Source organism: Heterocephalus glaber, unplaced genomic scaffold, assembly GCF_053883595.1.
Source record: "Heterocephalus glaber isolate CG9 unplaced genomic scaffold, H.glaber_assembly_v1.0 deba00001428, whole genome shotgun sequence".
Taxonomy (NCBI): Eukaryota; Metazoa; Chordata; class Mammalia; order Rodentia; family Bathyergidae; genus Heterocephalus; species Heterocephalus glaber.
This window is the reverse complement of record NW_028258293.1, coordinates 5765925-5791191: the sequence shown is the minus strand read 5'-3', so window position 1 is coordinate 5791191 and position 25267 is coordinate 5765925. Positions and strand designations below refer to the sequence as shown.

The following is a 25267-nucleotide window of genomic DNA, read 5'->3' as shown; positions in this document are numbered from 1 at the left end:
TACAGTCCTCTTCTGCTGAGGTCACTTTTTGGTGAGCATTTATATGTAAAACAAATATTTTCACATCCTTGGCCCACATAGAGAGGTCTATCCACATACCTCTTCCCTTGATAGATATCTTTGTTACCAATTTTCTAGTCATGTTCCTTCCAAGTTCCTGACCATCTGGCCAGACCATTGGCTACAGTCCATGAATCAGTATGCAGTTGCACATCTGGTCATTTCTCCTTCCAGGCAAAATGTACTACCATGCACTGCCCAAAGTTCTGCCCACTGTAACAATTTCCCTTCACCATTATCCACTGTCCTTCAGGGATATGCTGGAAAGGAACTGTATTGCTGCAGGTGTCCACTTGCAGGTGGTGCCAGCATAACGTGCAGAGCCATCCATAAACCAGGGCATAACTTCTCTTCCTCTGACAGCTGATCATATGGCATACCCCATGAGGCTAGGTGCACGCTGGGAAACAGAAGGCAGTTGAGCAGGTATAGGAGCAATAGGCATATGGGCATCTTCCTCATGTAATTTCCTTGTACCCTCTGGACCTGCTTTGGGGCTCCATCATGTATATACCATTTCCATGTAATGAAAGACTGTTGCTATGCATGTCCAAACTTAGAACTTGGTGGATCAGATAATACCCAGTTCATGATAGGCAATTCAGGTCGCTTGGTGACCTGGTTTCCCATGGTCAAGCATTCAGTTTCGACTAAGGCCCAGTAGCAGGCCAAGAGATGTTTTTCAAAGGGAGAGGAGTTATCTACAGATGATGGCAGACCCTTGCTCCAAAATCCTAAAGACTTCCACTGTGATTCACCAATGGGGGCTGCCAGAGACTCCCGACAGCATCCGTACCTGACACTGACCTTCATATATCATCAGATCTGCTGGATCATGTGGCTAGTGGCAGACCAGTCTGAACAGCAGCTTGGACCTGTTGCAGAATCTTTTCTTGTTCTGGGCCCCACTCCATACTAGCAGCTTTCCAAGTCACTCAGTGAATGGGCTGGAGTAAGACACCTAAGGGAGGAATGTGTTGCCTTCAGAATCCAAATAGGCCCACTAGGCATTGTGCCTCTTTTTTGGTTACAGGGGGAGCCAGATGCAACAACGTATGTGTGTGAACCTTTTCTGTCTTTTCAGGCTCCACTGGTGTGGCAGCACATGGCTGGTTTCTTTTTAAAAGAATGATAGAGTAATCCATGTCTACAAAGAGAGCAAGACATATGCACACAGACACACAGCCTTAATAAATATAACACACTGCTCTTCTTATACTCTGTCCTACCTCCGTCTTTATGTGTGCTGATTCTTGGATGTTTTCATACATTTTTTCATGTGGATACATAGTTGTTCTGAGAGTCTAAACAAATGCAGCGCTTGTTTTGTTTTGCTCATTGTTTCTTCAGTGTGGGAACAGAAGTGATGCACATGGATTAATGAGTGGTTGTGTGGAAGGGCTGTCTGTCTTTTTGGAATACTTTCTCTGATATTTAAGGGAACTGTCATGGAAGGTTAGCTTGGCTGTGGACCACAACCTAGTCTAATTTTAAAATGTGACTTTGTTACAGGGTACAAAATTATTTTAAAAGAATCAAAAAGTGGATGTCCCAAAATCCAATGGTTCTCGACAAGTCAGCATTTCCAGAGTTGGAGGAGTCCGATTGTTACACCGGCCCTTTCAGCAGAGCTCGGATTCACCAGTGAGTTCTGTCACTTTTTCCCACCTGCTGTCATCACTTGGGCTTTGTTTATAGAATAACAACACCTGGGGCCAATTTGATTGTTCAGCACTAGGTTACAGGATGTATCATTGTATTGAAATGTCTGCCTAACTTATGAACAACAATAAGCAACAATTATTCTCTATTAATTTTATAATGTAGAGACATTCCAGTAGCAAATATTTAATTATAAATCCACAGCTGGTAGTCTTCCTCTTACCTCTCAAAATTATTGAATGTTAGTAAGGCATTCAGTTAAAATAACAATAATGATAATAATAATAGACTTTCTATAAATAATAAATTGTTCTAATTAGTAAATTATTAAACACAAATATTGAAGTCAATTAATATACTCATTAATTAAACCATCCATTTTACTTTGAGCTTATTAAATAAAGGTGAGAACTTCCTTAGGGAATATTGCAAGACTTTCTGCTTAAATATTTATTTGTGTATTCATGTGTTCATTATTTATTCATGTATTTACTCAAATAGCTTTTACTGAGTTTGTATGTGACACTGAGGATTTAAAGGAGGTTGTGATGCAGTTTCTGTTTTTGTCATGCTCATGTAATGTAGTGTGGGGCCCAGGCTACAGGTCCTGCTCATTCCAACCTGATTAGCTTGTTTTTGGCAATGTGGAAGTTGAGGAAAGGATGGAACAATTCCAGACCACCAAACCTGTGATGCAGCCAGCCATCCTGGAAACCCTTCCCTTCCAAGTAGTATCTTTACTCCATTGCTAATTCTTGGCAGTGCAGCTAGAAGCAACCTTTCTATCTGCTCCCATCCAACATCATTTCGGAGAGGCTTTCTATGAAAATTACACCATCATTCCCTCCCCCAGTCATTCTCTACGCTTCTATGCTATTTCAATTTTCTTCATGGCAATTATCTTGAATTTGACTTTTTCCTGGCTAGTATCATCTGTTTCTTGCCTACATACTGAACTCCATGAAAAAATCAAGTTCTCTGCTTATGAAACATTTGTTCAGATGTACCAACTCAGCCTGATGGTGACAGGAACATCGGAGTGGTGGGATTTCCTCTGCCACCACAGCTCCAGGATGCTGACTCTGTTGATCAGAGTGTAGAGATGAAGCACAGAGTATCAGAGTCCTGAGGAACTTAGGTGCCAAGATAATGCACAGCTGTGCAGATCAAATACAACAAGGCTGAGTAAAATCAATGTGTTATGAAAGACACAAGCAAAATCCATGTTTTGCGAAACAAAAACAAAGCAAAGGAGGGCCACATTTGGAGGAGAGGCTCAGGGGAGCCTTTCTCAAGGAGAGAGCCCCTTACAGCATGGAAGAAGTAGGCAGGGAAGAGGGGAGAGGCGGGGTGGTGGTTGGGGAATACTAAGGAGAGCAAAATCTACCGCAAAAGAACTAGGGATTTGAATGTGATAGAAAATCACACAACTTGACAGATGACCGGATACAAGAAGCCAAAGCTATAAGAAAGGATCAAAGGCTTAATTTGAGTACAAGTATAGACAGACTTTGGAGAAATGAGAAATTTAACTGTGCTAGTAATGGAGAGCAGTCAGTGGACATGCTCAAAGTGGAGCCGAGCTGTTAGGGTCAGAGCAGTGCTTCAGAAGCCAGGAGGATTCAGTGGTGAGCTAAGAAGAGCCCTGCCGTGGTCCACCCAAGAGACCATGACATGCAGGACAGATAAGCCGGTGAGTCCCACAGGCACCTCTGTCTGGACACTGTGAATACAGAGAGTGAAGAGGAATCAAGGGTGAAATAGGAAGGCTCAGATTTGAGCAAATGAGACCTAGTATATTCTTCTTTCCCCTCTCACCCTTCTTTCCTTCCTTCCTTTCTTTTGGAGGCTGCAGTACACCATAAAATAAATGCTAAGACAGCCCTCCTCTCCTTTGCTCTTTGCATCTTCCTCTCATGGTCCCTCCTGCTTATCTTCACATATGATAACAGTGTAGGACACGGAGGGGGACAGCAAACTCCTGCTCATTGCTAAATTCTAAGAACCAGCTGAGCTGGACTGGAAACTGTGACATGGAGGAATAATATCAACTTTTAATGCATTCTATTTGGAACTGCATTGCTTTAGTAGTGCAAAATTTATGTGAACCAGTGGGCAATCTGTTCTCCCCTTGTTCCATGCTAAATAAAAAAAAAGAAGGCACTTAAACTTCCCTATAAACTCAAAGAAGATAGCAACATGAATATTTGATGATCCCTTGCATTTTGTGTGAAGTCTTTTTTACCCTTTTTCAATTGGTTTTTTAAGAGAAGGATTTCTCTTTGGAATCACTATTCTTTACAGGTGTTAGCTTTAATGGAGAAAAGAGATGGATGGTTTCCCAGGGACTTGGAACTGCAGCTGGTCTCTGTGCTCTGCTCGGAAGGGTAAAAACCACCCCTTTATTTTCACAGCTTCATAATAAATAATAAGGACACCTTCTTCAGCAATGCTACCCGCAGCAGGATAGTCTACCACATGCTGGAGCGCACCAAATACGAAAATGGGATATCCAAAGTGGGTAAGAATGTTACCTTAAATTGGATGTAAACTTGGTATGAGTTACACCCCAAATCACCATGGGGGTTTTTGAACAACTAAAGCTTCATCTGCATTAAATACAAGTATATAACACTCGGAACACCAATCATATAAACTTCCTATTTTGTAACTTTTCAAATAAACGAAAAACCACTTTGGAAGAGATTTGTCCAAAAGAAGTATCAATATGTAACATGTGCACATTCTTTAGAACAAAAAATTGTTTTTTGAAACGTGTCTTAAAGCACAATCAGAATTTTGAATGACAATATAGACAGAGGATTGTTCATCACTTCTTTACAGTAGAATAAAACTAACAATGCCTAAAATGTCCATCACTGTGGACTGACCAGTAAGTTAAATACCACCTATGTAGAGCATTCACTAGAAGTTGTTGTATTTATTCACTCTTCTCATAACAGTTACTGAGCATGAATTATGTGCTATATATTACACAAAGGGTGTGCACAAACTCTACTCATAGAGATTAAAAATGAGGTACTAGTTCTCTATTTATTTACTTTGCAAGACACCCATAAGGCGTTATTAGGTGAGAAAAAGCATATTATGGAGCTCTAAGTCTTATGTAATTCTGTTTCCTAAATACACATGTATGAAAAGAAAGAAAAGTCTAGGAAAATATGTTTTTAAAAACCCATAGAGACTATCTCTGGCCGGTAAAATAACAGCTACTTTTAATTTTCTAAATTTCTGTGTTTTTTGAGTATTAACCTGTCTGGTATAACACATATAATACAAAGGAAAATTGCATATCTTACCTAGGAAAAGTAAATTAAATTGCAAAGTTTACTTACAGCTGAGAAACAAAACAACAGGTAAGAATCTGCCCCTTTAACTATAAGGCTGAAAACTGTAACACTGGAGACATCAAATGTTAGTGAAATGTCCTGATGTCCTTGAAGTTAAAAAATTCACAGTTACTGAAAATGTGTACCAGCCTCCGATGATTGTATTGAATGGAGCACCACATGGGTAAAATGGATTGTTTCTGCTTTTTAAATTGTTTCTACTTTAGCCTCTGGTTCTCCTCTGATTAACAACTTATTAATGACTGAGCAGTCAAAATAATTAGACAACAGAACTTTACCAGAACTGGGAAATTCACCACCAAATTTTCTAAAAAATTGAGAAATCCAGAATATGAGTTTAAAATCTGTCACTGGAGAGCACTATATGTTTAAATAGGCTTAAAATATTTTAAATGATTATGAAGGTATTGTGCACTTTGTAGAATGTACAGTAACAGAGGAGAATAAAAATGAAATAAATGATCCCTTAGTAGTATAAACCCAGAAGGGTTAAAAATTATCTCTAAGTGCAATTTTCACTGTTACAAATTTGTATGAAATATATGAAAATATGTGTATTGGTACTAAATATATAAAATTATACATGTGTTTAGAAAGATACAAACAAGCATTATTTACATTATTCTGTCTTTTAAAAGTTGCCTTTATGAATATTTTCTTAAACTCTGAGTACTGTTTGGCAACATTGCTATAAATACGTGGTCAATATTCGACAATAAACATTCATTAAATCACAATTATTTAAACACCTAAAATAAATGATTGCACCATAATAATTAAAGGACTCCAGTTTTGGGTGTCCAATTGTTTCTAATTCTTTATTAATATAACTAACACTGCCACAGAAACTGCTGTCTCAGAGCGCTTTCTCACCAGCTCCAGGTGCAGTGTCCACTGAGCTGACCCCTAGCAGAGACACAGCGGATGTTGGATTTCTCACGCTGTTATTTGTGTCCTCCTGGCTCGGTATAAACAAATAGACTCCTCAGTACAGTAACAATTTGAGATATGTTTGGGGAGGGTGCAGAATTCCTTTTCTTCCTTTTGAACAAGGTGTATTGTTTTGAAGAAGAAAAAAAAGTTGTCCCTGGTTCATGTGAACCCAAATGAGCAGGTAATGAAATACCTCCCATGTCATGAGGGGGCCAAGTGGAGCCATGTTGGTATCCTGTGGTTCATCTCCAGTAGCCGTCACTGTAGGGCACCAGAAGACACACCAGCAGTCTCCTCCACAATCGTGCTGTACTTGGGGTGATTGTTGCTGTGGAGGACATTCAAGTTATTTCACATTTTCCATTAATTCTTTGTCCCGAGGATATATATGTGCTACAGAGGGAATCCTTCACTGAAGCTAACTCTAGTTTTATTTTGCTGTTCTTTTTCCAGGTATCCGTAAACTTATAAACAATGGCTCGTATATAGCAGCATTTCCCCCACATGAGGTAATTTGGAAAGGCAGTTTCTCTTTTTAGTTTTTTAAATTTATCATGTCAATGCTTGATCCTGTGTTCTTTATAGTTAAATCTGACTACACACCTCCGCAGGGGGCCTGAGACCAGCTGAGACATCACTACCAATTTTCCATGCTTATATTCTTTTACATCTGTCTACAAAAGAATAGAAATAATAATAACAGACACTTTGCATGATTCACAAGCTAGGTTCAACCATGTGTTTTTCCATTATTCTGCCAATAACACTGGGGAGATAAATGCTATTATCCCAATTTCAGATCTAAACAAAGCTGAGAGAAAACAAATAGGATATCAGATATCCCAAAGTTAGTGCTAATTCAGAGAAGCAAATTAAGGCCCTGAGAGGGCCTTTGTAGAAGAGGAAGGTTCGGTTTCTTCTCTATGCAGTAATTTTCTCTACATAATTAGGCTGTGTCCTGGCAGTTCATTTGACATTTTTTGTGTGTGAAACTTGAGACCTATTACAATTGAGTTATAAATAATGTTCATTTTTCCATTTATGTGAATAGTGTAGTTGAAATACTAACATATGGAATATACATATAGCAGTACTATATGTGCAATGCAAACAAACAGAGTAGAAAGCAATATTTTTGAAATACAAAGAAGTAAACAAAGTTGAAAGTGAACAAAATGGGTTCGGGCTTTTCTCATGATTTTAAGTACACTGAGGGACAAAAAGCAAGGCTTACTAAGAAGAAAACTAGGTCCACATTATGCCCATGGCCTGATTATCACGACTTCCTGGTTCACAACTTTCTTCTTCATTGCTGCAGGAGAGGAGTGTGCATCTCATATTTTTACCACTAGCTGAGATTTAAGGATAATACCTAGCACGGGGGGAAGAGGAAACCATTTGCTGAGGATGTCACTAGACTCTGTAATTCTCTTAGTATGGAAAAGGGAAGTGTGTTTGCTGGAGGAGGGGCCCTCAGGGGGCCTGGTGCTCACTGAATATGCATGAGCCACAGGAAGGACAGGAATCCACAAGTGCACAAGAGTGATTGCTTCAGTTCTCTCCTTGGTGCACTGCATCTAACTGTCAAGCCAGAACAGGGAGTTTAACTGAGGCGGAGCAGCAGAGTTAGTACAATGATTCACAAAGTATGCTGCAGCTCAGTGTCAAAACCAAGAAAATAGCTATCCTGTGAGCACTAAGGCTGTTGTCTTGGTCACAGAACACTTTGAGGACAGAACACCTGACTTGCACAACTTAAAAGAGAAAGGGCTTCTTTTGGCTCATGGTTTCAGAGGTTATGGTCCATGGTTGACCATCTCCCAGCAGGAACGGCAGGGCAGCAGGACATGGTGGAGCAAAGCAGAGAGGGCAGAGTGAGTCACACTGCAGACTCACCTCAAAGCTCCCCAGCAGCCCACCTCCCTCGACTCTGCCCACCTCCGACAGCCCACAGAGCCCTAAACTCACTAGCGGGTAGTGCAGCAGTCAGGCTGGTGCTCCTGGGGCCCAGACTCTTCCCCGGGCCTTTGGGACAGGGCTGCTGCCCCGAGGGACGAGTCCTCCATGGGTTGCTCCAAGAGTTGCTGTAGTCAGCTTCAAATTTATCCACAGCAACTGGGAAGGAGAGTTATGCACCTCTGAAGAATTACCAGCAGTAATGGAAAGATAGCTGAGATTTTGTTTCATTCTCCTTTACCTAGCAAATCTCAGGACAGTCTGCTCTAACAGTCTAACTCACAGCCGTGGTTGTCTGGAAATATTAGCCCTATAAACTCCAACTCCCTCTGACAGATTTTTGGGAGAAGACATAACAAACTTTTTAAATACTTCAAATCTGGAAGTCTTATCTGAAGTAGAATTTTAGATCTCTTGGGTTCTAAGACATGACTAACCCTGGGGTGCAAGCCCATCCTCTTCACATGAGCACTTCTTCTCTTTCTTAGCTACGGTAAAGAAAATGAAAATTCCTTCGACTTTATCACATTTTACAGCATAGTAATACTCTCAGGTTCTGAACTAAAGATCACAGCCATTTCTCTCATCAGTGGTGAAGATATTGTGTTTATTAAAAGGCCACAGATTCCAAACAGTGACACTTGAAATCTGATTTGCTTCACGTGAAAGAGAACTCAGTTGTTTACAAAAGTGACCCTGAATGGATGCACCTGGGAAATACAGTGTTGAATGAAACAAATCAGACACACGGCTAAATTACTGTATGGTAACCGTCATTTGACAAAGGCAAAATACAAACAAGAGCCAAATAAAATGCGGTGAGAAGGACACGGGAAAAGATCTCTTGCAAATGGAAAGGGTCCAGGAGACTGAGGCAGGGTGAGGGGAGTAGGAAGAGTTAAAATACGTGACGCGCAGGTACCCATTGCTCAAAATGAGTGTACACATTGTCATCAACACGACCTAAGAGTAATAGTAACAGCAAGATGAAAATGGAAAGAGATTTAGACGCAGAAGGAGAGAAATGGGTGGAGAAGGGAATTAAAAAAGGAATGAGTTATGTCCATGTACCCATCCCCAAAACAAACGTAGACTTCATGAACTGCAAACATGTACTACTGCAGTAAAAGTAAAAATTTAAAAAACCATAAATGATATTTAAGGCACTCTCAGAATATTTCCAGCAAAGCAGGCAGGCATCTGCCACACCATTGCAGTGTTGAGCTTCCATTTTTGACCTCTGGAGCTCTCCATGAATTGCTGAATTATTCTCCAAGGAGCGAAATTGTTCTGGTTTAGTTCTGATCTCACAAGGAGAGGAGAGCAAGCACATAGCGATTGCTGTTGTCTTGTGTGTTCCAGGGCGCCTACAAGAGCAGCCTGCCCATCAGAACCCACGGGCCCCAAAACAACAGGCACCTGCTGTACGAGCGCTGGGCGTGCTGGGGCATGTGGTACAAGCATCAGCCGCTGGACTTGATCAGGTTCTGCACACGGGCCGAGTTGTGGCCGCAGTCATACACTTCCTTGTGTCGTGCACCTCCCACCTTGTACCGGGGAGTGGGTGACAAGGAGAGGAGAAACCACGAGCGACTTTTCCACAAAAAAACCCTGATGCAGGGAGTTTGTTATGCGGGGAACGGGAGAGCTGAGAAATTAAACGTAGCTTTCTAAATCGAGCAGGGCTCGGCAGCAGCGGAAATATACCAACACCCCGAGGGAGAAAGGGAGACAGACAGGACACAGTGTACCGCCAGAGCCCAGGGCCTGAGTCTCAGCTCTGAGACACAGCCCCGGGAGTTTCCAAGAGGAGGAACAGGGCCTGAATTATTCCTTCCTGCGCTTTCAGGTCTGCCCGCACCCCTGGTCCAACGCCACCCTGAGCAGGTTCCCAGGGAACCAGGTGACCCGCTGTTCTGTACAAATCCAAAGGCCCCAGGCAAGAAGGAGGGCACGAAGCAGTGTAGATGGCCCCTCAACACCCCCCCTTGTCTCTAGGAACTTCCTTGTTACCAAAATTGAGATGGTGATGAGGAGGATTCATACTACACAATCTCAGCTGTAGAGTTTTGTGCAACGGCCAGGTTTTTATTTAATAACCAGCCAGCAGCCTTAAAATCTTTGACTTTGTAATAATTGAAAATTAAGTTGTTCTTAAGAGAGCACAATTTTGAGGATGTGGTTCTCTCTTTGTGTTGCTTCCTCTCTGTCATGAGAGGAAGTGGTGTTCTGGACTTGGGCATTTCATATCCCTTGGCCGTGGGTGATGGAGAACCACAGGTAAAGCCCATCTGGCTGCTCGGCGAGGCAGCTGATCAGTAGTGGATGGAAAACAAAGGGTCCGTTCTTGGCCCTCTTTGCAAAAGTCATTTCTGGACATGTTTGTGTTGTTTTCTCATTTTAAAAGCAGAATTCAAACATTCAATAGCCAAAGCTTATTGAGTTTCAATCTACTTTCCCCTGGAAAATATTTGAAACTAGAGAGAGTACATTTTATAATCATTAGCTACAAAACCCGCTTAACAAAATAGTTATGTGACATTTTAAAAAGTATTTCACAGTAGGCATCAGAAGAATTTAAAGTTTCAACCAGAATGGCTGAATTAAATAACTCTCTCTACAACACTAGATTTCGATGTTTGTTGATTTTATGATGACATCACCAGCAGAACAGGTTACCAAGTGCAACATCACAGGGAACAACATTAAATCACAGCAGTACCTTGGTGCATAGGTTCATCGAGGCTTTTGTTTGCGAACAATATGGTTCACAACCAGAAGTGTTTGGCAAAATTTCACTTCTGTTTGAGAGCTCTGCATCGAGTAATGAACACAGCCATGGTCATTTTCCCCAGAATCGTGGAATGAACTGCGTTTGTGAACCGAGGTACCCCTGTGTGTAAAGAGGGAGGTGGTGGGGAAATGCGGGGGTTTGTCATGGTTTTGAAATAGTCCAAGTAGCGCTGAGAGAGTGTAGAAGACTATGACCTAGCACTCCAGGTCAGGATGATTCCTATCCATCTCTCTTTGCCTGGGACCGGTCCCTGCCTGTTTGACACAGATCTGAAATCTGTCTTACCTTAGCTGATCATGCTTCACGTTAGTAATATTGTGGCTCCCCTCAACCTTCAACAGGGTGGAGTTTAAATTTATTGCAATCTTCTCTAAATGAGTAGGCCTCTCTCTGGGCCTCCGTCATCGTTGCTATGAGGAGATCCCCGTTGTGTTTACAACGGGCTCTAAAATTCCCCCACACCACCTGGGAACACTTGTGTAAAGAAAAAGTGGCTTTAATTAGTGTTATAAACTTATATTTTAATAATTTATGTAATAACCAAGTTTCAAAGTGGAACACTATCATTCCATGATAAATGAAATGACTGGGGTTTCTTAGAATAACTAAATAAAAGGAAAAAAATAGATAAATGATGCTTAAGGGAGGTTGAGTCCAAGCCCTTACCTGATGAAATTTACACAAAATTTAATTGGCACAACACAGAGCATGAAGTTGAAAGAGTATTTTTCAGAAAGAAAAAACTGTGGATGAAAAAATGACAGAAGAATTTTCTTCATAGCAAGAACAGTTTCTAGGGCCAGGGATTTAGCTCAGTGGTTTCACCGCCTGCTGCGCAAGCACAAGGACCCGAGTTTGATCCCTGGTACCAAAAAAAAAAAAAAAAGAAAAGAAAGAAAAAAGAAAACAGTTTCTCAGCACAATATCCCCAAACGAACTCTAAAACTGTATGTTCAGTAACCGGCTCTGGAAGATGGAGACCTAACTGAAGTAGAGAGTGAGGAACATTCCATTATTTTGACAAGTGTTTGGAAACCTGTGAGCAGGAGGCTAGGCCAGGAAGCCACCACCAAGGAGACATCAGAACTGCCTTGGCCATCACCCTTTCCACATAGCTATACTGTCAGCCGGGGCAAGGAGAGACCTCATCCCTTCAGCACGGTTCAGCCCATTGTGGTGACCATGGATTAGCTGCAGTTTTCCCTCTTTCAGCCTAAGGAGTGAAGAGGAGTCACCATAAAGTACAGTGGATCCTTGACTTATGAACTCAATTCATTCCCGAGGACTGGCCGTAACTCAAGTTGGTCAGTGGAAGGCTCAGGCTCCTCTCTACAGCCTTCTAAGTCTCTCTCCTGTACACAGGCAGATCTCAGTGTCCTTAGAGAGACCCTGGCTCATGATTTCTCAATTAACCCCACACAGGAAAGGATGTTGTCATGTTCCTTCCAGAACTCTTTAAGGGTGAAATCTCTATCTGAGACCATCTGGAAGCACAAGCAGGCAGCATTCAGGTCGTCACTCAAGACTTTGGACATAAGTTAAAACTAAAATTCTGATCGTAACCCAAGTTGTTCATATGTCAGGCCAGTTGTAACTCGAGGGTCCATTGTATTACGAGTTTAGGGCACCAAGGCATAGATGAGGCTGGGTGGGACCAACACCAGGGAGATCTGATCCAGGCTGGAGAGGGTATCGGGAGGACACCTGAAGAATTGACACTAAGTGAAGGACTAGAACAAGTCAGACAGGGAACAGGGTGAAAAAAATGTTAAGCATTTCAATTTTAGGGAACCACTTAACCAGGGAAATTACTGGGTGGCCTGGAAGCCACAGAGGTGAGCTTTGAGGAGAAAGATGAGATGCGATACACCATAAGCTTCTGGCCAGGAGGCAAGCGGATAGTGAAATGTCTGCTGGCAGCTCCATGCGGAGGGGAAATCTGTCTCCAGCTTTCATGGGAGCAGAATGGGTTAGCACAGCTTGGGGTTTGGAGACTCCAAAGAGATGGTTCCAGAAGGATGAGAAAGGCAACCACTGGGCCATAAAAGCTTTATGAGCTATACTAAGACATTTGGCACAGAAAGAAATATGCTTTGCAAATTGTCCCTACCATGACAGTCTTGAGACTCAGGAGCCGGCTGTGATGTTGGAGACTCCACGTGGAACCGAAGAGGGACCGAGCTGACCCCCTCAGGTTTCCGTCTGTCATGCCCAATGGCCGTGGTGCCGGTATCTGTAAGGTCAGGTACGTGGCCCTGTGCTGAAGATTTGCTTTCTTCTGCAGGCTGTACTTTGGCGAGAAGATTGGGTTGTATTTTGCGTGGCTGGGCTGGTACACTGGAATGCTGATTCCCGCCGCAGTCGTTGGACTGTGTGTCTTCTTCTATGGACTGGTAACCATGAATGGAAGCCAAGTGAGGTAAGCTACTGGGACACTTGTCAAAAACTGCTTGGCCAGGGCCGGGGATGTAGCTCAGTGGTGCCATGCCTGCTTCACAAGCCCAAAGTCCTGAGTTCAATCCCCAGTACCGGAAAAGAAAAGAAAAAGAAAAAACAAAACTGCTTGGCCTATGTTTTGAGTGTGCAAAAGATTACAGATAATGCCGGTCATAAAAACAATAAAAATAAAATTATTTGTTGTTTTTTCAAATACAAAAGACTATTAAAAGGGCAGTTTTATACTTTTGTTTGTAAATTCTCTCAGGTAAATTCCAAATCTGCTTATCTTTGTCCCAAATTTCTTCTTTCCAGAATACCCCACATAACAATTTAAAAATAATAGTGAAATAGTCAAACACATATCAGAATGGTGATTATTTGGTTAAAATGAAATGGCTAATGATTTAGAAATAGGAATATGTTGATCCTAGAAATAATACATGATTATGCAATAGAGACAGGAGTCACCTAGGATTAAAGGCTCTTCTTAGCAGCACATTCTGTTGGCATATAGATCATGAATATGTCAACAATTCAGCTTCGTAAGGCCAAATTCAGATCTGAAGCCACATGCTTCCTTCCCTCTCTTTTGGTGCTCAGCATGCTCTTCTCCTTTGGTCCGCCTTTAACCAGGGCCTTGCTGCTGGGCTGTAACAGCAACACCCCGTTCTATTGTTAGAGTCCTCAAGGGATGTTAAAAATTAATTTCCCTGCTAAGTGGATGCACATTGAGGCGATACTCTTAAGTTAAATAAATAGGACACACATGTATATAAATACTGAATAGTTTCTCTGGTGTGAGAAACTGAAAGTGTAAATATAGACTAAATGTATAATAGGTAATGTGAAATAGGAAGAAAAGGGGCAAATGGGAAGGAAGTGAGAGGGCTAGGGGAAAGGATAGAAGGGAATGGGATTAATATGAGAAAATGGAAAAATAGGAACAAAATCTTTGTAAATAGGAGTGGAGGGTTTGAAGGGAGGGCTGGGCAAGGGTGAAAAGTAAGAACCAAGAGAGACTATGTAAAGGTGCAAATTTCCAATGATGAATGTCATTATATTGTATACCTAAAATGTACCAATGATTAGAATGAATAATCGAGAATCCAAAATAGGAAGAAAAGGTCCAAAGAGGTAGGGGTAGTGAGAGGGGCAGGGGAAAGGAAAGAAGGGGAAGGAAAAATGATGAGAAATGGAAAAAATGGAAATAAAGTCTTTGTAAATAGGGAAGGGTGGAGGGGGTGAAGGGAGAGCTAGGAATGGGGAAAAAATAAGAACCAAGACACATTATGTAAAGGTACAATTCCCAATGAGGAATGTAATTGTGTTGTATACGTACAATGTTCCAATAAAAGAATTTAATTTAAAAAAATTAAAAAATAAAATTAAATAAAATAAAAATTAATTTCCCTGAATTTCCTTTTAAAATATAATATGCATATGTAGATGTTTGTAAACATATTGCAATCCTCACCCATAAAAAAAATCTTTGTTGTCCATGAGTCCTATCCCAGTTAATATCCAAGTTCCTTGGTTTGTTATCTTGATTTGTTAACCCAATTTCTTGATTTGTTGTTCCTTGTTCTTTATGAGTTGCAGTGCTAACTTGCATGAAAACGAAGCAACTGGTACTCGAAAGCGTTTTCATCAGACACAAGTTTTGCAAGCTCAGCTCTCTCTGCAGGCACCATCTTGCCTGACAGACTTCTGCTTACTGTAAACACAGCCCCTCTTCTATTCCTCTTTGGACTTTCCTCCTGTACGTTGCTCAGTCAGAAACCTCTGGGTCTCAGGTTGGGATTTAGTTACAGTGGCCTGACAAGAGAAACTCTCTTTTGCAGTGAACTAACAAATGTGGAAAATGATTCTTCATGAGCTACAGCTCAAGCTGCTTCCATGAAGAACAAATGAATAAAGTTTTAGCAAGAGACGTAGCCTCCTCCCTCCACCCTTGCAAATCTGGAAATGAACAAAAGGGGATGGACGGGCTGTTCCTATTGATTTATGCGCTGGTGGAATAAATTAGGCTCCTTTGGTTTGAAATAAGTACTCTTTAACCTTTAGTACCAGAAATGTTTCAGAAGGCATTAGTGAGCTCTTTCTTCAGTGCTTTATGGTATTATATTACTGCTGCTGCTGTCACACTATAATTAAAATCCTGTCAGACTTTCTATTCTAAACCAAGATAAGCAGCCCTGAATATCTTGACTTTCAAAATTTGGGGACTGAAATTTTCCATTCAAGGTGGCAGACGTGGTTGAGTCATAGGTATAATCTCATTGGGGGGCAGGAGGAGACTGGGTTTTATTCTGTGTTGATTCATGTGAGTATTATTTTATTAAGCTCCTTTTTTGTTTATTGCAGGGTAATAAATTTTTTGAAAAGCTCCAGATGTTAGTCTGTTTACCGTGTTTTTACCAGATAAGTTTAGCTAAATGAAGGTCATGTTTTTTAATTGCCCTGAAGTTAATTGTAGGAGCACAAAACCATCAAGTTCTAGATCACTGCATGCATGCATATGTGTGTGTCTATGCATTGCTCTTTCATAGCCAGATGGATTCATACCTGTGCCTCGAAGACAGTATCACAGGATTTAAAAATTAAAAACCAGGTATTTGTGGCCTGCTTCTTAGGGCCACTGGCTTCAGTAAAAGGTTAAAAAGTGGAAATTCCAGTTTTCTGGTTCATTCTTGCTTTTTTCTGTCATCAGAACACATCAAAAAACTTATGTGGTGCTTAGTATTGGGCAGATTTACAAAGCTGTTGGTTCCTGTGAAACCTTCCAAATGCTTTCCTGACCTTATCCTTAACAGCCAGGGTCTCTTCTGTTCCACATATGCATGAGACATACACAGAAGATTATCAGTACCCTTTAGATGCTACCCTCACCCAGAGACAAATAAATACATCTTCAGAGGAATAAATGACTTATTCAGGGCCCGTATCTATTAAGGGGTTGGCTAACTTTCAAACCTATATCTGATTCTTTTTAAAACACTATTGTGGTATGAATGCTTAGCATTAGATTTATACTCAACAAAATTTTAAGTGCACAATAGCACATAGGAACAATGTTGTACAAAACCTATCTGTAACTTTCACATCTTGAGTAACTGAAACTAGATTGCTGGTCCTTGCAACCACAAATCTGTTTTCTTTTGCCGTATGAGTTCTTACTGTCTTAGACTATTTAGCCCCATAGAAATGCCCTTTGGTGGCTGGCTTATTTCACTTAGCACAATATTCAGTAATTCTTCAGTTCATGAATGCTGCTGCTCGTGAGCAATTCCATTCACAAATAGAAGCATTGGGCAAAATTTGCTTCCCCTCAAACTCCGCATCAGATACTGGACAGGCATCTGATTCCTTTACACCTGTTTTCATGTTTTTCTGCTCAAAAGGCACATCACCAAGCAGTCATTTTCTTCTCTCCCACACGAAGTGAAGTTCAGTCAACTCCCAGTAGAAATATTGTTCCTAACTTTCATTATCTTTAATTGGCAGTAATTTGTATTTTTTTTTTTGGTGTATGTCTAGAGGCAGTAATTGGAATCTCTTGAGGTGTATATCTAGCAACAGAAAACAAAAAAAAAGAAAGCCTCCACTAGAGTGGCAATTTAGGTTAAAGAAGCCTGCAATAAACAAACAAAGAAAGAAAGAAAGAAAGAAAGAAAAGAAAGAAAGAAAGAAAGAAAGAAAGAAAGAAAGAAAGAAGAAAAAAAAAGAAAAAGAAAGAAAGAAAGACAATGGAACCTCTCTCTCCCTCTAGTGATTAGGTAAAAAAACAAACAAAACAAAAACAAAAACCTGTGACACTCTCAAATACTTTACTCTAGGTCTTAAAATAAAGGTTCTCAGAAATAATTGTTTTATATTGTTGATGCTATGTGTCATGTTAAGCTTTGAGCAATTGACAGAAAATCTATTTAATGACTATGGCAGTAAAACTATGATCCATCCTAATGGTGAAATTCTGGTCCTCATGCCCTGGTAAATCTGGGCTTTTGTCTGGCCATTTGGTAGGTTGGAAAGATGATGTAGGATAAGCCAGCTCAAGTAGACTTTCTGTGTGAAATTTATGCAGGTCAAACTATGGCATTTATGAAACCATGGTAAATTATGATAGGAAGCCCATTTTAATTAAAATTTCAACAACTATGTTAATTCTTGTTGCTTCTGGATATTACTAGTTTGTTAAGTGGAGATGTAATCTCTGCTTTCTTTTAGGTGTTTAAAATCTATGTTCTGCATACTTCATTCTACTTTTTATGGATATATTGATTACAAAAAAAATGCTCCATGTGAAAGCAGAGGAAGTGTAGTATATGTAAGAGCCTTTCCATCACCTGCATCATAAGTAAACTGTCCCTAGAAAACTTGTTTTTCAATGTGAAATGAACTTTACCCCTCCTTTAGCTATGTTACAGGTGATGGAGACTGGGTCTATAATCAGACAAAACCTAAAATTGGGTTCCTGAAGTAGCTCTTGCTTGTTCTGTGACCTCTAGAAAGTCTCTTAAATGAACATTGTTTTACTTTGCTTAATGGAGACAGTTACCATTAATGGAAGTTGAGTAAAGAGTTAGCAACTTTACCACTACAAACCATTTAGTGTTCTATGGTATCCTCAATAGTGTTTTTTCTCCCTTTGGCTTGAAGTTATATACATCGCACACTTGAAATACACATGCATTCTTTTTGGCTTTGATTGTATGCACTTTTTAAAATAGTAAATCTTGCTGCAAGCATTGTCAGTTAAAATTGCATTAACAGTTGCATTTTCAAGCAGATTCCGTAAAGCCTTTGAATTCCTTTCTGTATTTTTAGAGCAGATTCATTTAAAGAAAACTTGCTCGAGATACTAAGTAGGAAAGAGCTTGTACAGCAGATAAAGACACAAAATATCCTAAAGCAGGTTGCTGTGAACTGTCACTCTGTGGGGTTATGCAGGAATTGTTGTTGAGTCCCAACTCTCCTTTCAAAGCCATCTCTAATGTATGCCAACATTTTTACAAGGCAGCGAGGCAGGTGATTAGGGCATGGGCAGCTGGCTGGGAAAGTGGATGTGACCTGTAAATCTGGAAGTTCTAAGACGCATGCCCAGAGAATGCTGTCTTCTGTTCTTCTCATGAGATCTCAAGCAGGTTTTTAATAGGACAGTCAAGATCTGACAGCAGCCTGAGGAAGGCAGTGCCTCTGAGCCCTGGACTACTGTGCTCTCTCACAGTGATCCACCTCCACCCTGTGGAGCCCACTTCTTTTCCTACTTTGAATTGGTCCACACTCTCTCTGAAGATCATGTTTCTCTTCCTACTTTTAGTGAATATAAAACATTGCTACTTCTTGTGCTTGTCTTAACTGATTCTTTATTCATGACAGAAGGAACCTAGAAACCAACTCTAGGAGGAAACCCCAGCACCCCAAAACCCAGTAATAGCAGTGGGCATAAAACTGAAGAGATATAATCATAAAGTTATACTATAATTGTGGATGCTTTTAATTAAATAGAAACTATGTCATGCAAACCTGGCGGACTTTGTCAAGGAGTCATAAACACACATAAACACACACACACACCAACCCCTTTAATTTCCAGTGAACATTCTGCACCAATGTCATGTACCACAACATGCATGATGAATGATGAATCGTATGTGGTCTTCAGAAGTCAGAATAGTCAGGGTCAATTCCAGCTCAGCCCCTTCTAAGCCTATGAACTCAGTTAAAACTCCCCAGCTTTGGTGCACAAGATAGTCCTGAGCGCCATGAGATCATGTATAAAAGTGTCTTTATTTTTAAACATTCCCCAAGTGTCACACAAGTGTACAATATGATCTAATACCATTTCATTGTCGAGACAGAGGTTTCTAAAATCAAAGAAGCAAACACCAACCTTCATATCACAAATATCCCAAAGTGCTGGCATGGAAGCTATAGTCTAAGTGCTTCCCAGCCAGCCCACTACCCTGCACCATTTCTGTTTCTTCTCCTTTTTCTCTTGCTCTGGCTGCTTCCAGCAGGGTTTGCTGGTGAGGTGAGTGATTCTGTCAGTACAGAGCCTCATGATTTCTGTTATCTGATTTCTCAAGCCAGGAGATCTGCAAAGCCACGGAGGTCTTCATGTGCCCTCTATGTGACAAGAATTGCTCACTGCAGAGGCTCAACGACAGCTGTATCTACGCCAAGGTGAGTATCTCCTCCCCAGACTCTACTGTTTCCTAGGAGCAGGCATAAGAAGTCCTCCAGTGCACAGCTTTCCACCAAAATTGAACATTCCCAACAGTTCTAACAACCATTAGTGTCACTAACAACTGAAAAAAGTCAGTCTGCCAAAACTATGATGATAGTACACTCTTCTTTGAGTATCTTTGTCTTCCTTTGTGTTTATAATTGATCATTGCTACCGTAGACACAGACTTCAACTTGCAATCATATCTAGGCTATTTTTAGAACATTTATTTTTCATGCTGATGATTACAATTGTATCTTCCAGAAAGACTCATGAGAGTAAAATCCTTCTAATTGTACAGCAAAAATGAAACAACATACCAAAAATATTATCAAACTGTACTCATTGAAGAGGTGTATTTTTAATTCTTGAAAGTCAGACCATATCCCAGATCAATTAAATTGGAGTCTGTAGGTGTAGAACCGAGATATGAGCATATTCTAAAATGTCCCAAGTTATTCAATATTCCTACAAATTTAAGAAATACTGAGTTATATAATGATTACCTTTTATTTATAAAAGTTTTCATGCAGTTGAAGGCAAATATTTGAAGCATACAATGTGACACAAGCATTTTGTTAAATGCATGTGCCTGTGAAACCATGCCAACATCAACATGAAGAACTTGTCTGTCACCTCCGAAAGCCTGTGATCATGTGCTCATGCCTCCCAGGCCTCCCTGAGCCATTCTCTGTGCTCAGGTAGCTAACTTCTCCATGCCATTATAGATAAGTTTGCATTTCCTAGACTCTTATGGACATGGAATTTTACAGGATGCCTTTTTGGCTTCTTATGCTCAGCATAATTATTTTGAAATTCACCCATATTGTGGCATTTATCAATAAGTCATTCCTCTTCGTTGCTGAGTATTACCCCAATACATCTGTGTCAGAGTTTATTAGCAAACTCTGGGATTGTTTCAAATCATTGCCTATTTCAAGAAAAACTTCTGTGCATGTTTACCTGCAAGTCTTCCTAGAGACAAATGCTATTACTTCCTGGATAAGTCACTAGAAAGAATAGGAGGAACAGATGCTAAATAAATGGTTAACCTTTGTATTAGTCCATTTCCATTATGGTTATGAAATATCTGAGGCAGGCTATTTTATTAACAAAAGAAGTGTGCTCTGGCTTAAAGTTCTGGAGGTGCCAGGGCCAGGTGTCTTAGCTGTGGACAACCTTCTTCCTGGAAAAGTCCCAAAGAGGTTTGCAGAATCCCATGCCGAGGACCGGGAGGGCAGGTGCATCTGTCTGGTCACGCCCCCTCTTCTTACAAATTCAATATGATTCGATCAAAAGGGCTTCACTCCAATGACACAATCTAATCTTAATCACTTCCGAGTTGCTCCTCCAAAGCACCATAATGGGATTGAGTGTCCACCTTCCCCGTACCTCAAAATGAAGATTAAACTTCAACACGTTAAGGCCCGGGAGAGACTCAAACCACATCTGAACCGCAGAAATCTGTTTTAAAACTCCCATCTGAAACTTTGTCCGCATGGCAATACCGCTTATAAGAAGAAGGGCTGTGAGCAGACAGACGCACACGCAGCCTTCCCTGTCTCTTACTGCAGCGGTAGATGAGAGCCCGGTGTCCATGCAGACTCCAAGCCTCAGGATGGCCAGCCGTTCTTTATTCTAACTCCACTGTGACCAGAGGTATCTCGCTGTGGTTTGGTAGCTGGAGTATAGTTTGATTTGGGGGAAGGAGGTCTTACTTTTCAAATATTGAGTTGGACCACAGTGGTGCTGTCTAGAACTATTCCCCACAGCAGAACCACGCTCTACCTGTTCTCCCTGGCGCAAAGCGGGTGAGAGCTTCCGGTCAGGCAGCGGGAGGAGGTCCTGCTCCAAGCCCACTCCTTTTGGCTGGTTCTGTCTTCAGCCGTGAGACTATTCCTGCCACACACGAACGCGGGCCTGGCCTGGGTTCTCCCTCACGGCATCTTTGGAGCTCTTTTAGGATGGTAAACTGAGGCAGTCCTAGTGCTCACTCCATTTGTTTCCCACCTCTCATGGATGATTGGCCTGAACTGCTTAATGTCCAAACTCTTAAAATCTAATGTTTTACATATTTTGTGCACTTTAGCTGTTTTAATATATGGATAAAATTGAGCCTTTTTTTTCCTACATGGTCTGAAAGTGATGATCTCTATAAAATTGATTTTGACAAGACTGGACATCAAATCACTACACATTTCATTACTCCATGACCAAAATGTAGTGTAGTTAGCTTCTGAATTATTTATCTTGAACAAATAGCATAGAAAAACACTACTTGGTTAATATTTTAATTTTTAATATATGCTTAGTTTTAATTCTTTAAAAATTCCACGAAGATGATGAGGATTTAGAAACAAGGATATCTAATATGGGAGCAGCACTTCCTCATGGCAGTAGTATGTTCTTTTTTGAGATAGGATCTCACTGTGTAGTTCAAGCTGGCCTTGAACTCAGGGCAGTCCTCCTGCCTCAGCTTCCCAAGGCTGGGATTATAGTTGTGTGCCACCAGTCTTGACTCTTGTCACTTTTTACCAAAACCTAGGAGTCAGTTACTAGATATATAAGCAAGCGTGTATTCCTTTCCCAGCTAATGACTTTCCAAATATATGACAGCCTTAGCCAAACCTAAAAAACCAAATGTTTGTTACTTCTCATTTGTTCCTGCATAAATCTAATGAAACATATTAAGATGATCTGAACAGTTAATGAAGATAAGAAGAGCCCACTTGTGCAGAGTGATACTGTGAGGAATCTCTACAATGTACACTAAATCTAGGAGGTTTGTCATCACCCAGTAAGCCAGCATCCTTTTCTGGGTAGGAGAGAGTACTTATAAGGACAGGCACGACTCAGAAAGAATTGGCTTGAAAACTCTTACAAGGAAGATGGAAAGTTAGCTTGCAGAGGAAACTGTCTCCTTATGCAACAATAGAAGCTATAAAATCCACTTGGACGCAATATTTACTATGTCTTGTATTTGTTTCTCTAGCTAAGACAAAATGTAGCTGCTTGTTTTGCACTTTAAAAACTAGAATCAAACCCAGGGCCAGGGATTTAGCTCAGTGGTGCCACCGCCTCCCCTGCAAGTGCAAGGACCTGAATTCGATAACCAGTACCAAAAAAAACCTAGAATAACTCTTCCTTCACTGGGTGGAAACAAACATTTTTTTCTTGTAAGAAAGTATAATAACTCTAGATGGGAACATTCAGAAATAAGGAAGCAGATTTTTGTCAGAGGAACAAGCCAGGGCCCAAGATTTAGCCCCGGCACCATGCCTCACAAGCGCAGGGTCCTGAGTTTGATCCCCAGTACTGCAAAAAAAAAAAAAAAGGAACAAGCCAACCAGTGTAGGTTCACCTTGCCACATGATCGCATGGCCACATAATTTAGTAATTGTCACTGCAGTTCCTCACAGAATCCTTCACTACTGTGACAATAAGAAATCAAATCTGACATAATTTATTTGAAAGTGCATTCATGAGCATCCCCTTACAATTTAAGGGTGGATTTGCATGGAAAAAGAGTCAGTCCTATCGTATGACAAAAATCGTATATGGTCACATTAGTATCTCCTTTTGTGACTATTTTTATTTTTAATACTTCAAAGTATAGGAATTAGAAAGTTTTGCAATTTAGCGATCCCCATAAACACATTTAAAAATGTGGACACTGTGCTGTCAAATCCCATGATGCTAGATTTTTCTCTTAAGTGAAATAATTATCTAGAAGTTACTAAATCTTTTAAAAGTACACATGTAATTCCAAAAATGACTCATCCTTGAAGCTGGCCTTATTCATAATAATTCTTGTTTAGGTTTTTTAAATGTCTGGTGGTTTAAAAACATTTATTCCATATCTAGCATGAGATTCGGACTGCACACTGAGGTTTCGCCTAGAGCAGGAATAAGAGAGAAAGGTGTTTCTTCTTTAAGAAACTCCACCAAAGAGTCTGTGTGTAGTCTGTATACATCAGAGCCTCAGACAACATTTATTCAAAGGCAGATTCCTGGGCTCTACATCCTGATATTCCCAATGACTTCATCAAGGGGGAGGCCTGGAATCCACATGTCAGCAGGCTCCCTCGGCAGTTCTGATTCCTAGGCCCGCATGTCTAAGCGACTGGGAAGGAGGAGCCAGGCGCACTTCCAGGTCTGCTGTAGCTTCTGCCCAGATGCAATGAATACAGATGGTTATGCTAGTTCTAGGCTGCCTAAAAGCTAAGGACTGCGAAGCAAACCAGAGATGGGGGTATGGGGGGAGGGGGGAGAGAGAGAGAGAGAGAGAGAGAGAGAGAGAGAGAGAGAGAGAGAGAGAGAGAGAGTAAATTCCAAGTCCCTAAGTCCCTGCTGCCCAGGTTCTCAGTAATAGCAGGGCCTGCAGGGTTGAATCTTCCCAAGATAAACTTGCTCTCCTCGGTGGAGTGGGGCCTTAATGAGGCGGAAGCAGTAGTTTCCAGAGCCTTGTGTTACTATGAACTTAGCCAAGCAGTTTCGAGGAAAAGCCAGTAGTTACAGGAGAGGCAGCAGAGGCTTGAAGCTCCATCCATGGAAGAAATGTGACCTTAGACAATGGCCACATTCACTGATACACAGTCACAGCCCACTCCACAGCAAACTCCATATCCCAAATGAAGGGGAATTTGTGTTTGTTTGAGCTCAGTTTTCTTCTCTCTTCATAAATGTCCCAATTCACACGGACAGTGCTAAAGAAAATGCTGATTCCTAGGCCCCCTAACCATAATGGCTAGCTATTTTTAGAACAGAATAATTCATTGAAAAAGTGTGTTTTAAAACAGAACCACCTTCTTCTTGCTTTGAGAAGAATCTGGCATGCTGCTTGGGGAAATTTTTTCTGAAAGTTTTCACACGTTTTCTTCAACACAGCAAGTGTTCTTGGCCTATAAGGCAGAGGGTAAATCTCAGTTCCTCACCTGCCCTCCAGCTACCCAGGATGTCCCAGGAGCTCCGCTCTCTCCCATGTCTCATCTCTTTCTTATGTCTTTCTTTCCCACTTAGCCTCTCTTTCTTATGTCATCACCCTAAATGAAGCCTTTAGGAACTCACGCTATCATCACAGGTTTCTAATCAACCTCTTGTCTCTGTGACTTCATTCTCCTAATACACAGTATCCCCTGGATAAACTATTACAGCCACCCCTGTAGGCCACAGTCCGAAGCCTCCCCAGACCCCTCTTCTAGCTCCATGGCCCATCACATGTCTGCAATCTCCTGCGATATGAAGATCACATGTATGCCCTCTGTATCACATGGATGTGTTTTCAAAGTGTAGGGTTTAAATTGATTGAGTTAAATGCTGGAAAGATTTGAAAATGAATCTAGCAAGGAAAAAAACAGAAGTAGTTCTAAAGGAAAATACTGCATCAAATATGTCAAACCGCGTCCATGAAAAGCCATTGCCGTTACATGTGCTCTGTGGTTTGCCACTTTTCTACAATTGCAGCTATTTCTGAACCGGGGAGAGCCATTGTTTCCTGGTGACCTTTAAGCCCCCATATGCAAAGTCCCTGTTCCAACACCCCAGGTAGTCCCCCGTATGAGGTCTGCCTCTAAGGGAACAGACAGCTCTTCAGTGGCCCAAAGCCAGAGGTGGCTCTGTAGGACCCCCCCAAACAGAAAGCCTGGACCCCCACTGGGTGTAATTTTATGAACTCTGTAGGAGAATTTCTTTATGGCTCTTTTCTCTCTTGTACATAATGTATGATAATGATTGTTCTGCAAACCAATGCTTATAACATTTTTAGAAACCCTAAGCCGTAATAGTCAGGATTTTAGAGCTACATAGAATATTTTATAACCCGTT

The 25267-nt window shown here is 41.0% G+C and overlaps 1 protein-coding gene across 5 annotated transcripts in view; it reads left to right on the top strand.

Annotated features, from left to right (window-relative positions):
• Nucleotides 1–25267, top strand: part of Ano3 (anoctamin 3) — a 364844-nt gene that overhangs the window by 263804 nt on the left and 75773 nt on the right. For all 5 annotated transcript variants that reach the window (XM_087211519.1, XM_087211518.1, XM_021263939.2 and 2 more), the window contains 6 exons: nucleotides 1573–1704; nucleotides 4137–4243; nucleotides 6480–6535; nucleotides 9345–9466; nucleotides 13061–13195; nucleotides 19305–19401. In XM_087211519.1, the coding sequence (XP_087067645.1) occupies nucleotides 1573–1704; nucleotides 4137–4243; nucleotides 6480–6535; nucleotides 9345–9466; nucleotides 13061–13195; nucleotides 19305–19401 (649 nt within the window). The remainder of the gene's footprint in view (nucleotides 1–1572; nucleotides 1705–4136; nucleotides 4244–6479; nucleotides 6536–9344; nucleotides 9467–13060; nucleotides 13196–19304; nucleotides 19402–25267) is intronic.